At 44.3% G+C, this 13704-nt stretch overlaps 1 protein-coding gene across 1 annotated transcript; it reads left to right on the top strand.

Moving 5' to 3' along the window:
* Positions 1–1824: 1824 nt before the first annotated feature.
* Positions 1825–13330, top strand: LOC146026987 (parapinopsin-like). The gene is made up of 4 exons (XM_083158014.1): positions 1825–2261; positions 5337–5665; positions 10831–11073; positions 11696–13330. Exons 1-4 carry the CDS (start codon positions 1880–1882, stop codon positions 11825–11827), a joined length of 1086 nt encoding a protein of 361 aa, XP_083014140.1. The 5' UTR covers positions 1825–1879; the 3' UTR covers positions 11828–13330.
* Positions 13331–13704: the final 374 nt, after the last annotated feature.

Here is a 13704-nt window from a genome sequence, read left to right as displayed (position 1 = left end):
AATTAGATCTAAAATTATTTATAAAATCTTTTATGAAATTCTTCATGTAACTTTGTGCATAGAATTCATAAGAGACTGCTAATGGGTCATAACATCCTGTCGTTCTTAAAAAAGCCCCACGGAGGGATATATTTGTATAGTTCCCGACAGTGGCCCTTATTCTGATCGGTGCGGATATATCCGCGTGCGTTCGGCCCGCCGATGTTTTGTGTCTGCGCATGTGCAGAGGCGTCTCTGCGCATGTGCGAGCGGGGCGTACGGCGAAATTCCGCATGATATGTGAACACTCCGAACAGGGGGTGGAAAGGGGCGTGAAGGGCTATTTGGGCTCATTACCATATGCATACGCCCCGCGTTTCATGGGAGTTCCCATGCAAACGCTGGGCGTACGTATGGTAATGCGGCCGTGACGCACGTGTAGGGGGCGGACATATGACATCGCCGGATGTCAGCTGCCCACCCAGATCTCTGCTTTTGCACGAAAAAATGTCCGTGTGGTCTGAGGTTGCGGGAGCTGGTGGAGCACTCGGTCCTGCATTCGATGGTCTGCGACCATCGAATGATGGGGGAGGTTCCCTTAGATGGAGGAGGCGTATTCCGTGAAAAATACACGTGCGGTCCGTTCGGACAGCTTCTTACCGCGTACGGACGGAGTTGGCGATCCGTATGGAAGGCGGGGTTTCGCACGCACGGTCCTGGCCGCATAATCGGCTCCGACCGCACCGATCAGAATAAGGGCCAGTGAGACAGTGCTGACAATGTCGACTGATATGTCGTTACGGATAAATGTTTGAGATACCTATATGAAAGGGGCTACTCCTACTTTTTTAATGAGAATGTGCGGGCTGTCAATACTAGGGAGAGCCTTGGTAAGGTTTTATTTGTTTTATATATATTTTTCTATCCGCTGGTTGTAATAGCGGTATGACAGCCGACGTAATTTATGTTAAATATTTCCATGTATTTAGTTTCCTACTCATGCCACGTTATGTCTGTATATTTAGGGATTTTTTTTATATACCATGATAAATTGAATGTAAAAATGTTCTATATAACAAATGTTTTTTATGAAAAAATGTGACTCTTTTAAAATATGATGTTTTATAAGATACTAAGATATTAAGGTACCGGGTTTGGGTGAGAACACCTGACCGGGCAATTGCCTGTTATGTCAACAAGTTTTTTTTTATTATTATTACAGTTTTTTATTACTGTTTAGTGATGTAAACAAGTCTTATTTGTATAGTGTTCAGTTAAATAACTATGTCTTTTAAATGAGATAGACATACCAATGTGTTAGAGCGCACACAAGGTGCCAATGATTGATTAATTGACTCCAACTGTGTTCAAACGGAGATTGAAGCAGGTAGGAGGATAAAAGAGGCAACTGACCGTCGCTATGCCAGCCCTCTGACGAAGTCGATGATGAAGCGCGTTGGGGCGTGGCCTAGCGACGTCACTACTAAGAAGGAGCATCGAGTGTTCACCAGGCTCCGTATCTCTGGTGCCCTGCACCACGTTTATGCTGTATGTACTGCATACATACATTGAATAATTCTATTTACTGCCTACTCTCACCTTCATTTCAATTAGAAAGGCCTTATGTTACATACAGTACATAATTAATCCTGTAAGAACATTCGGAAGTCATTCATTCAACCAGGTTCAAATCTTGTAAAGTGCAATATTAGAATAATTAAAAAGTGTAATGAGAAAGGGGAATTATGTCATACAAATCCGGATCTTGGGATTTAAGTGTTCTGTAATCTGCACCTTATCATTTGTTCATAATATCACCAAGCTCAAAGTCAGCTGGTAATATTTGGGAGGGACGGAACCGTTTTTGACTCCTGTTAAATTAGGTAAACCTTAAGCTGCCATGACTCATGAAGACATCCTACAGTCAGCGATGAACGACCTACAGCCAACAATGAACAGCCTACAGCCAGCGATGAACTTCAGCAATGAAGGAAACCAAGTGGGAAAGGTCCTTATGCCACGGATTGGTTATACCATACTAGCAATCATAATGGCGATATTCTGTGCTGCTTCTCTAGTCCTCAACATCACTGTCATCACGGTGACAATTAAGTACCGGCAGTTAAGACACCCCATCAACTATGCTTTAGTTAATCTGGCAATCGCTGATCTAGGTGTGACTATCCTGGGAAGCCTCCTGACTGTTGAAACCAATGCTGTTGGCTACTTTAACCTTGGAAGAATAGGTTGCATCATTGAAGGATTTGCAGTGGCATTTTTTGGTAAGTTCTTCTCATAAAAAATTCAGATGATGAGATAGGGGAGTAGGTACCGAGGAGCCAGGATACAAGTGACGGGATGGGAGGAAGCAGCACAGAGGAGCTGGGATACAGGTGATGGGATGGAAGGAAGCAGTACAGAGGAGCTGGGATACAGGTGACGGGATGTGAGGAAGCAGCACAGAGGAGCTAGAATACAGGCGACAGGATGGGAGGAAGTAGTACAGAGGAGCTGGGATACAGGTGACGGGATGGGAGGAAGCAGAACAGAGGAGCTGGAATAGAGGTGAGGGGATTGGAGGAAGCAGCTTGGAGGAGCTGGGATACTGGTGATGGGATAGGAGGAAGCAGCACAGAGGAGCTGGGATACAGGTTATAGGTTAATATTTTGCCTAGGGTACTAACTAATCTTCCATCAGTCCTTCATTTTCTTATTTATATGCAGCATTATATGTTTATAGTTATCAAGTCTTGGCGAGTGAGAAAGTGGCGAAATCATCCAAAGTAACCAATAAGCTTCTTCCTGTCATTTCCAACACTGTGCTAGATAAATGAGAACACTTGATTGGTTGCTTTGGGCAACTTCTCAACTTTATCACTCTCCAAGGCTTGATGGTACATCTCCACCTAAGAGCTGATGTGATGGTGAACATGCCAGGAAAGGGAAGAGCATTACAGCATGGGATGATATACTGCTTGGTGAAAACTTTATCTCCCGCATTATAAAACATCCCAAATAATAGCGTTTAGCAATATACAGATGGAGCCCCTCTCATGCTTGCGCGGCTCTCACCAGAACGTCCCCGCTGGTGAGAGCCAGCAGAGAGGGACTCCATCAGACTGGGATGCGTGTGTGTCTCACTCACGTCCCAGTCTCTCCGCGGCTGTGCAGCAGGACCCTGCCCGTCTCCACTTCAGGGAGAGGGGCAGGCAGCGCTGCCGACAGGGGGGTTCTGTGGGTAAAGCTGTCCTGGGCCCCGGCCTCTGGAAGGGCCCAGGCAGCTAACTTTGCCCACCGCAACCCTCCGCTGTGCTGCCTGTGCTGCGCTTGGTCCTAGGGAATCAGCAGGTCCTGAAGCACAGGCTTCTTCATTGCAGGACGCCAGCGGCAAAATGCTTCCCCGGCTTATGAGCCAATCAGAGCTCATGTACCATTACCATTAGCTCTGTGCTGCATTTTAATTGGAAATCAGTCCTGGGCCCCAAAATTCCTAGTGGCAGCCCTGGGGGCAGGGTTAGGGGGGATAGGGGTGGCGGTGGGGACCATCAATGGCAGCGGTGGATGGCGGCGAGGAGCTCCGTCGCATCGTGGCGACGGCTGGCAGCTGAATGACCTGCTCTCCATCTGTAAGTCACAGAGTTCTCATTCACTAAAGACAGATTTTTATAAAATCAGAAAACATATTTGGGAAAAGTACGAAGTTAATAAAAAAAGCAACCTTTAAATACATTTTTCTTTTAACACTAAGGTAAGAAAATGATTAGCTTGGTGTGGTGCGTATCTTTAATCTCATACGCCATAAATTCATTTTATAAAGCTATTATCTTTCATATGCGAAGGCTGCTGGGTCTCTAACACTCCGTCTTGTGTCTTATATGCATAAGCCAGGCCTAATTCTCCCAGCCTCTGCCTTCTAATGGCACTCAGGGGACTATTAGACATAAACTACAGATATAAAAGCTGAAATGGTTACAAGAGGAACATTACCAGCAATAAAACTCTATATGCCAACCAATCAGCTCTATAAATCATATACATACTGGGTAAATCCAAGGCTCCTCTGCCTTAAATATACAGGAAATCTGTAATAACAGTAAAGCAAAACCAACTCATATTTGCATGATGCATTATATACATTACATACATTATAAAGCACCTTCCACCATGAATTGTTATATTATCTTATTTTTCAAATCAATAGTACAGAGAGAGAGAGAGAGAGAGAGCAGAATATATATATATATATATATATATATATATATATATATATAGTCCAAAAAGAGTCCGGCACTCAGGACTTGAGTGTGGATGCCCGTGGGTACTTGTTTCGGTGCCCTCTCACAAGAGGGGAAGGGTCCTCTAGGAATATGCAGGAGGGAAATAAGTGGCACTTGGAGGCTAGAGTAACTGGTGAATCGATATGGAAATTTATTCCATGTGCAGTTAGAAAACGTTTCGGAGCTCGGGGGCTCCGTCGTCAGTTCAGGGAAAGCACTTTCCCTGATCTGACGACGGAGCCCCCGAGCTCCGAAACGTTTTCTAACTGCACGTGGAATAAATTTCACCAGTTACTCTAGCCTCCGAGTGCCACTTATTTCCCTCCTGTATATTTATATATATATATATATATATATATATATATATATATTACAATATCTCTAGAATATCTCTATAATATGCGTGGTCGCTATTAACACTATGGGGGAAATTTACTAAAGGAAATTTGTAAAAAATAGGTGTATTTGTATCCAGAAATACACTTATTTTTGACATTTACTATCCCGAAAATACGGCAATTCGTATTCGTATTGATAGCACATCAATACGAATACGAATTGCCGTATTTTCGGAATAGTAAATGTCAAAAATAAATGTATTTCTGGATACAAATACACCTATTTTTTTTTACAAATTTCCTTTAGTAAATTTCCCCCTAAGTCTCCTACTAGAGAGACCAACCAATCCATAGCACAAACAATAGTGTTAACAAGCGTCCAGCTGATTTGCTTCCCCTAATTTATACAACCATGATCAACCAAGTTTTCATCAGAAATAAAACATTTATTAAAACAATGATATAAAACAAGCGTATTGTTGAATTTTGGAACGGTAATATTCTCCAATATGTATCATAACAAGTACCCGACGCGTTTTGTCTCTTTATGAGACTTCATCAGGGGCTTTTTTGTATTATTATGTATTCATTTATTTTTTACAGTCATATGTTAAAATGAATTATTGTAAATGTCTTCCCATGTATATGATTTGATGTATACTTACAATCATTAATGTTAATTCAGTGTGAATCAGACACAGTCTGTATAATTAAGCAATAATAAATATCTGTTCTATTGCAGGAATTGCAGCACTTTGCACAATCGCAGTTATAGCCGTGGACCGCGTGTTTGTGGTATGTAAACCCATGGGAACATTAACGTTCACACCAAGGCAGGCTTTGGCTGGAATAGCGGTATCCTGGATCTGGTCCCTCATTTGGAACACACCTCCTCTGTTTGGTTGGGGCAGCTATCAGCTGGAAGGGGTTGAGACATCCTGTGCCCCTGATTGGTACAACACTGACCCTGTTAATATGTCCTACATTGTCAGCTACTTCTGCTTCTGCTTTGCAATCCCGTTTCTCATCATCATGGTCTCTTATGGATATCTTATGTGGACTCTACGGCAGGTAATAATTACACACTACTTGTTGAATTATAAATTACTCAGTTTAGTTTCCCCATTAGGCATTAAGGGTTGTGAATGCGGACATTAGTCTTCACTCCAGGGTTGCCTACTTTGAAAGTTTTCTCCCCGGGAGAAGCCCAGAGAGGAGTAGGGATGGCCAACAACCATCAATGATGTTTATTGCCGATGTTGAATACTTTTGCCATCACTGTGGGAGAACTAGATGATTTCCCTATGGCAAAAGAGAACCGATTTTTTTAAAAAGGTGCCAGGACACAGAGCATAGCTACACACCCAGAAGCCCCGCCTCCCACGATCTTATTGGCTCACAGCCATTCAGTCAAAAATAATGGATAACCATTGATAGCTAAAACTATCGTTGGTTATACATCACATAGTTTATGACTATCGATGGCTGGTTGCAGAATGAATGTAGGCTATAGATTGTAAGCTTGCAGCAGGGCCCTCCTACCTCCAAGTCTGTCTGTTGTTACCCAGTTTGTTTTATCACTGTCTACCTTTGTAAAGCGCAACGGTATCTGCTGCGCTATATAAGAAACTGTAAATAAATAAATAAATAGACGTCAAGCCCTGTCCCCAGTACTGCAAATCCTGCAATTTTCTGGTCTTTGAGGAGGGGGTGGGGCTAAATGATGCAATTAGCATCTTTCGCCCCACCCTTCCCCGCAAAGCTGCAAATCGCGGGAAATTTACACTGTCGCGCATACGCGCGGGGAGGGAGGGGGTGACGGTATCCAGGAGGGTTGGGAGGGGGCTGGGATTGGGACCTGAATTTCCGGGAGGGTAAGAAAGTTTCTACCCCGTTGCTCATCTGCTGGTGATACCAGCAGATGAACGGTGGTTGCCGGTGATGATGCCGGGGGGCACGCTCACCACTGCTCTGTACACACTGAGCGGCTTTCGAGCTGGAAGCAGCGCAAACGACAAAACTCAGCTAGTTTTAACTCAGAGTAGTCCAGTGTGCATGGGCCTTTCGTGTGCCCTGGGCACTGTTTAACATGTGAGAAAATATAGAATTCATCATACTTCCCTTATAAGATGGTCGTTTGTTAAATTTAGTCCATCTGCGTCTGTAACATTTTATATAGTGTCATACTATCACAATATTGTATAAAGCTGTATACTGAAAGTATAAGGCTGATAATATCCAGGATCTTCAAGCCCTGTACAATCTTTATAAATCTATCATGCCACCAAGAATTTTGGTATTCACTATAGAATATTAAATAATAAATAGTGTACAGATGGAGCAGCCCACATTGGAGCTGCTCCTGGCGATTCTATCACCATTCGCCGCCAGCCATGGGCACGCGCACGAGATGCTCACACACCCCGTTATGACGGAGCCCGCCGGCTCCCTGCTGCTCCCCCCGTCCTCCCCGTAGCTGCCCGCACTGCCCACTCACCCTGCCCGTCTCCCCAAAGCGGACAGGCAAGGAATCTGCTCCCCGCTGCCATGCTGACGGGGACGCACATGCGTGTGAGACAGATGGAGCTCCTCTCTGCCAGCCAATGCCAGCTCAGGAGATCTGGCGATAGTTTAGGCTGGCTGACAGGTGATCCATCTGTATATTTTACCATAAAACAGTGTAACATATAACGTACTATAGATTACACTATAGCTCATAACTCATGAAAACCAAACGTGTCCATACCAGACTGTAGATGGAAAGCAGCATGGGGTTGCAAGCAAGATGGCTGCGGAACCGACCTTGCAAGTCTCACAAGCTGCTAATGTCCTGTGAGACATGGAATATATTACAGCATCTGATGCATTTCAGGCGTTTCTAGGTCTCTTTTCCAAGGTGATCTGGCCGCCTCTGGACGGGACAGTTTTAACAGCATTTGTATGCAAGCAATGCACTGGGCCCTTACATACCCATTCACAGGAAATCATTTTCCAAATACATAATTTTCCCCTCCTGTGGTCCTGCGCCACCTCTTTACAGCATCAGTACTCTGATTGGTTGATAGCTACTGCCAATCACTGTCTGGCTGCAGACTGGGGGCAGTTAAACAATGCTGCCTGGCTGCTCTGATTGGGTGTAATCACAATAAGAGGGTGATTCAGCATGGTTCAGTAAGCCGTGTAATTTCACTGCTCACCTAGTGGGGAAATACCGCCCGCTGGGCAAGTGAATGGCTGCATCTGCATGCGAATGGAAGTGTTCGCCGACCATCAAATGATTTGTCAGCCACTCGCAGAAAAAAGTCAGTCTGATCTGAGATGGGCAAACAGAGGCGGGCACTGATGTCATGTGATGTGCAGGCTTCCCCAAGCCTGCATTTGCATGTGGATGCTCAGCGTTTTTCTGGGAGCACCCACCATTTTTGAGGGCACACCAGGAAACGCTGGGTGTCCCCATGTCCGTCCAGTGACCGCCCCCCCCCCCCCCCCCTACCCTATGTGGGAATGCCTCTGTGACTGTGAGGAAAGGTGTTCGTACAGCGTTCCTGCACATGGGTATATTTGCTAACACACATGCAAAGAGCCGCACCATCGTTCCCTGGAGCGAATATGCTGGGGACTGATCCATCAGGCCCTAAGAGTGGACTTACAGCATTCTTTACTTCCCACCCAAGAAGTTCTAGAGTCACCAGCGAAGGGGAAAATCTATGGTGCATTTACAGGCATGCTGGTTGCGGATGAGTTAAAAGAGTTACTAATATCAGGACAAGAAAAGCAGCAAAAAGCAGAAGGGAACAAATTAGGTGAGCTGCAGCAGGGAGGGAGAAGAAAGGAGCACTGACAGAATGTGGGTAAGGGGCTGTACATTAACGACAGGTAATAATTACTGACTCATGAAGATTACAGAGGGAGCCTTATGGCCTCTCCTTTTCTCTTCAGTTCTGCTCTAAACGATGCTCATGAAATACCGTATGTCCTTATTGTAGCTAAACTCAGAAATGAAAGCACTTACAGTATGTTAATATGTCACCCGTTTCCATTCAAACATGGAAAAGGTGTAAAGGACTGTTTTATACTGACTTAAATTGATAAGAAGGTGAGCCTCACCTGGCTGAGAGCAATTGAGAATGTTAAATTGGCATAAATGATGAGTGTGTAATTGTAACTCACTCTCGGACAGATGTATCAAGCTTCAAAAAGTGATAAAATGGAGAGTGATAAACCTCCAGCCAATCAGCCCCTACTTGTCATTTTTCAAACCCAGCCTGTAACATGGCAGGCAGGAGCTGATTGGCTGGTTGTTTATCACTCTCCATATTATCACTTTTTGAAGCTTGATACATCTGGCCCCTGGCCAGCTGTTGTCTCCACTCATGAATCCAAGATGGACGAAGTAAAACTGATGTATTTGGCTTTCCATGAAAAGTCATCTGAGATGATTTAGGTAGGGGTGTACACCTAGGCTCCTGAGGTACATGCACTGAGGCATCAGAGGTACTCCTTTCATGGCTGAGGGCCAGATGTATTAAGCTTAAAAAAGTGATAAAATGGAGAGTGATAAATAGCCAGCCAATCAGCTCCTACCTGCCATTTTAGCAATGTTGTTGTCCAGGGCCCCCACAAACCTTAATCCTGCCCTATATGTTTATCATGGGGCCCAGGCCATGCACTGCCTAATGATTAGCCAAGCCACTGATGCAGCTGGCCAAACCTCCTCAGGATAGTAGCCACAACCCAAAACAGGGGCTCCTATAACTATATTTCATGGAGGGCCCTTTATGGTCTGTCCAACACTGGGTAAGCATGTGCTCTTGTATTAAGTATAAGTGTGATTGGTGTTGTATAAATTACACAGAACTTTTCCATTGCCATCCATATGTGGAAAGTAACCTCAGGAACTATTTCCTACACATGAATCCATGTTTTTATAAGATATGTAAATTAATAGTTGCACGCCTCCTACAAGTGTGCGACGGAAGCACTTAGCAATTGCCAAGGGTAAGCCATCAGGGCTACAGTTGTTAAAATAGTTACTACTTAAACATTCCCTGAGGTCAAACATGAACCAACTCCAAAATTCTTGTAATCTAATCCAATCATCCAGTTTTATTAGAGGAAAGTCTATGTAAATGAGAAGAGGTAATTACTCAGACATAATTAGTAGTTGCTGCTACTGAAAAGATGCTAAATGTTCTATGGTATGGAAAGTAATTCATTAGTGTTTATTTCTTAATTCTGCTTTATTTTATTTATTTTCAATATATTTTAGAATATGTTGCAGCCCTACTTTCTTCTTACCAATACATGCCATGTCACGCTTCATTACATTGATTAAATATGTACTGTAGTTAATGGGAAAGCCAAGTTAAAAGTCCCACTCCCTTTGTAGGAAATAAGGTGCTTCCACTTCACCTGCTGATGTAGGGGGAGTGGTTACAGATAACAGTGGATTTTCTATGGTTGTGACTAGTTCTCCTTCGCCGTAAGGACCTGGGGAGGAGAGAGGGCAGGGAGAGGAGGAAGAAGGTCAGAAAAAGGGACCCAAACAGACCGTGGCGTGCTCGCTTCGCTCGCCACGCTTCACTTGCCACGCTTGGGGCATGGTGGTCGCTCACCACCTGGTTACTAAAGGCAATCAGTGGTTGCATGGATAGTGGAGGAGCAAGCCCTCCAGCCAGTGTTTTAAGGTAATCTCTTACCGTGATCTACGTTACACAGCATTGTGACGCTCATCACATGGTACGATGATATCATAGGGTCCTTTCGGCGAAGGGGAACTAACTGCTACTATTTTTCTATCCTTGTTCAGCCTGAACAGCAAAATGACATTATTCCCTTCTGCCAGGGGTGGATGGGGAATTTAAATTGACCATGCAAAAATTGCCTTCAAGTGGCCATGTACAGGCCTGGACCAAAACAAATGTTAGCGGGGATTGCAGACTGTTAGTCCTAAACACATTGCAATATATTGAGTTATGCCTTCTGTTATGTCCACATCCAACAAAAGGTATTTTGTTTGGGGGACAGAATTTTTTTAATTATATTTAACAATGGAAAGGGTGCACTTTTTTCTCTATTGCAAATGGAATGTGTTCCAGAAGTTTGGGGGCCCCCCAGTACCCCATTAAGGACTACCTACCGGACTTTATTAAAAATAATTCAATATGAAACATGAATCACTGTGGTAGTTTTAATTCTATGATTTTTGTATTATAATATGTTGTGTTTTCCCCTAGGTGGCCAAACTCGGGGTGGCTGAAGGAGGAACCACCAGCAAGGCTGAGATCCAGGTTTCTCGCATGGTCCTAGTGATGGTTATGGCTTTCCTCACCTGTTGGCTCCCATATGCAGTCTTTGCAATGATGGTTGTGGCAAATCCTGGCATGTATATTGACCCAGTTATAGCCACCGTGCCAATGTACCTGACCAAAACCAGCACTGTCTATAATCCAATTATATACATATTTATGAACAAGCAGGTAAGACCCCAGTTCCAGATCAGCAGCAGAGTAAGATTATACATGCCAGAATTAGGCTGCGGGGGTGGGGGAGGGTAAAGTGCAGGGGCAGATAGGTTTAGTCTGCGGGAAGAGAGGGCTAGGTTAGGCTTCAGGAGGGTAGAATTAGGGTAAGTGTAGGAACAGAGGGAGGGGCAGGTTCTTTTGGAGGTGGATCACACAGCGGCTGCAAGCCAGAGCACAGTTCTGCAATGTGTTTGCATTTTTGCAATACAGTGTTGCAAATATTTTCCAATCGCAATTGCAAAGAGGGACCTGGTATGCTGGGCAGCCTTCCCCCAGCTTGTTAGAGAAAGCAATTGCAGTTTTGGTTTTTTTTTTTCACAAAACTGCAGCTGATCCTGAATTTGTGGCTGTGTACATCACTCATTTACCCAGGATCCTCTATGAACAACAAGAATCAAATCAGCAACTGTATTTTCTCTGTGTGGTACAAGCTAGACAATGACAGGAAATTGGCGGTGACAGTTTTCTTGCACCTTTGAGCAATATTAGCGAGTAAGCCTAAGAGAATGGTGTAGGAATAATGCAGTCACCCTTTGATATATATTTTCATTGCTGTACTAAATTATTATCTTTGCAGTTCCAGGAATGTGTAATCCCGTTTCTGTGCTGTGGGAGGAACCCGTGGGCCATTGAAGTGTCTACAGGAGAGACAATAACCTCTAACGCCAGCAGTTCCACATCACGAAAAGGACAAGTCTCCCCTGCCTGAAATGTATAGCTACTACACATCACCGTGATCCCTTCTAAGGCACACATTTCTGAAGGGGCTTTTGCATTGTAGAATTCAGCTTTTACCTCATTTCCCCCCAAAACTAGACATTTGGCTTAGGGCAGTTCTGACTATCCTGTGACTAACTATACATACCAGCATGCATTGCCACAGATTTAGCATTCTCTAATAGCAAAATGGTGGCAAGGCATGCTGGGACTTGTAGTTTTATAACTGCTGGAGAGCCACAGGTTGCTCTGGTTTAAAATTAAATCTGAAACATGAATCACATGTCATAGTTCTAATTGTATTATTTCACCAAGGGCCGGACAGCCCATCAGACTCTCCTGGCAAATGCCAAAAGGTCTGATGGCCAGATGCTAAACAACCTGCCCTCCCTCCATCCCACCCCCCTGACTTGTGGCACATCATTTTATGCTAGTGGATTCGTAGCTACTAATATGGGCACAGCTAATGAGCCCGATTCAGACCTGATCGCTTCTGCGCGAATGTGCACAGCAGCCGATTATCGTCACACTGCGCATGTTTCTGGGCCGCAGTGCGCATGCACAACGCCTGCTGGCAATGAAATCCTGTTACTTTTTTCCTTCACTAGACGTTTGCAAGGTGGCTGACAGGAAGCCGGCATCTGGGGGTGTTAGCTGGCCATTTAGTGGGAGCGCAAATAAATGCCAGAATAAATGCAGGTGCGCCTGAGGGTTTTAGGGGAGGGTGTGCGACGTCAACTCCGGCCTCGATCAGGCTGATTTCATCGCAGCCACCGAGTAGGTCCTTGGCTACTCCTAGCTTGTGATGGGTGGTGAGCGGTGGAAAAATCATTCAATGGTGAGACTCCTAACTATAAATGGGCCGCGTCTAACTGTCTGCTGGCCACTGCTAATTCGTACAGCAGCGATCAGATATGAATCAGGCCCAATGTGCAATACTATGCTAATGCTGCAGCCACCTAGAAATACAATGGATACCCACCGGCGGCTTCGCAGAGCCAAGCACTTGTGTACAAATAGGCAGAGGTGGCCGGAGATCCTTTGATAACCAACTTCATGAGTGACTCTATGGTCGTGAAAAAATTCCGCTTGATCTGAGATGCTGGCACCATGTTTTCTGCAAACAAGATGCAGACCAAGACACAGCCAGAAACCGGTTGTGACACGCCTACATTATTGCCACTACTTCCTGTTACCGCCCCCACCGGTACCGCCCCTCAAAGGTGATGACAGTGGTGGATCCATAGCTGGGGCTGCTGTGCAGTTGAAAAAGGGGAACCACACCACCTGGCATTGAATCCTGGCTGGCGATGTTTGCCAGTGTTTGGGGGGGGGGCATGGAAAATATAAGTGGTGAAGTGGTGGCATCACATATTGTTATTGTACATAACATATTGTTATTTTATTAATTCAGTCCACATTTATATAAACTTCAGTCATACCTTGTTTAAATGCGTAATTAAGCAGGTATATAAAATATTGGTAGTTATCTCAGAATTAGAGGATTATGTAGAGCCAAAAGCTTCTACTTTCATAGTATTAAAGTTTAAAGATTCTATTAAAAAAAGTGTTTTTTGAAGTAAATTATTATTAAATGATAATACGTGTATGGTGTTATTTTACTTCATAAGGAATTGTTTTCCTATTTGTTATAAGAGCAACTAAGCAGCCTAAGAAAATAAAATGAAGTGATTTAGGGGCTGCAGTTGGCATCCAGTTGTCCAAGATAACATCAGCAACGGAATCCTGACAATAGTGTGAATCCCGATGCCACGTAACTATGCCTGGGAGTTTTAGAGTTAGGCCACAGAGAAGGAGCCAGTATTTTGGTAGTCAACTCTGGGAGGGTGAAACCCGGGTATGGTACAC

This window comes from Crinia signifera, chromosome 8 (genome assembly GCF_055691185.1).
Source record: "Crinia signifera chromosome 8, ASM5569118v1, whole genome shotgun sequence".
NCBI lineage: Eukaryota > Metazoa > Chordata > Amphibia > Anura > Myobatrachidae > Crinia > Crinia signifera.
The sequence above is the reverse complement of the archived record's forward strand: the minus strand, read 5'-3'. Positions and strand labels throughout refer to the sequence as shown.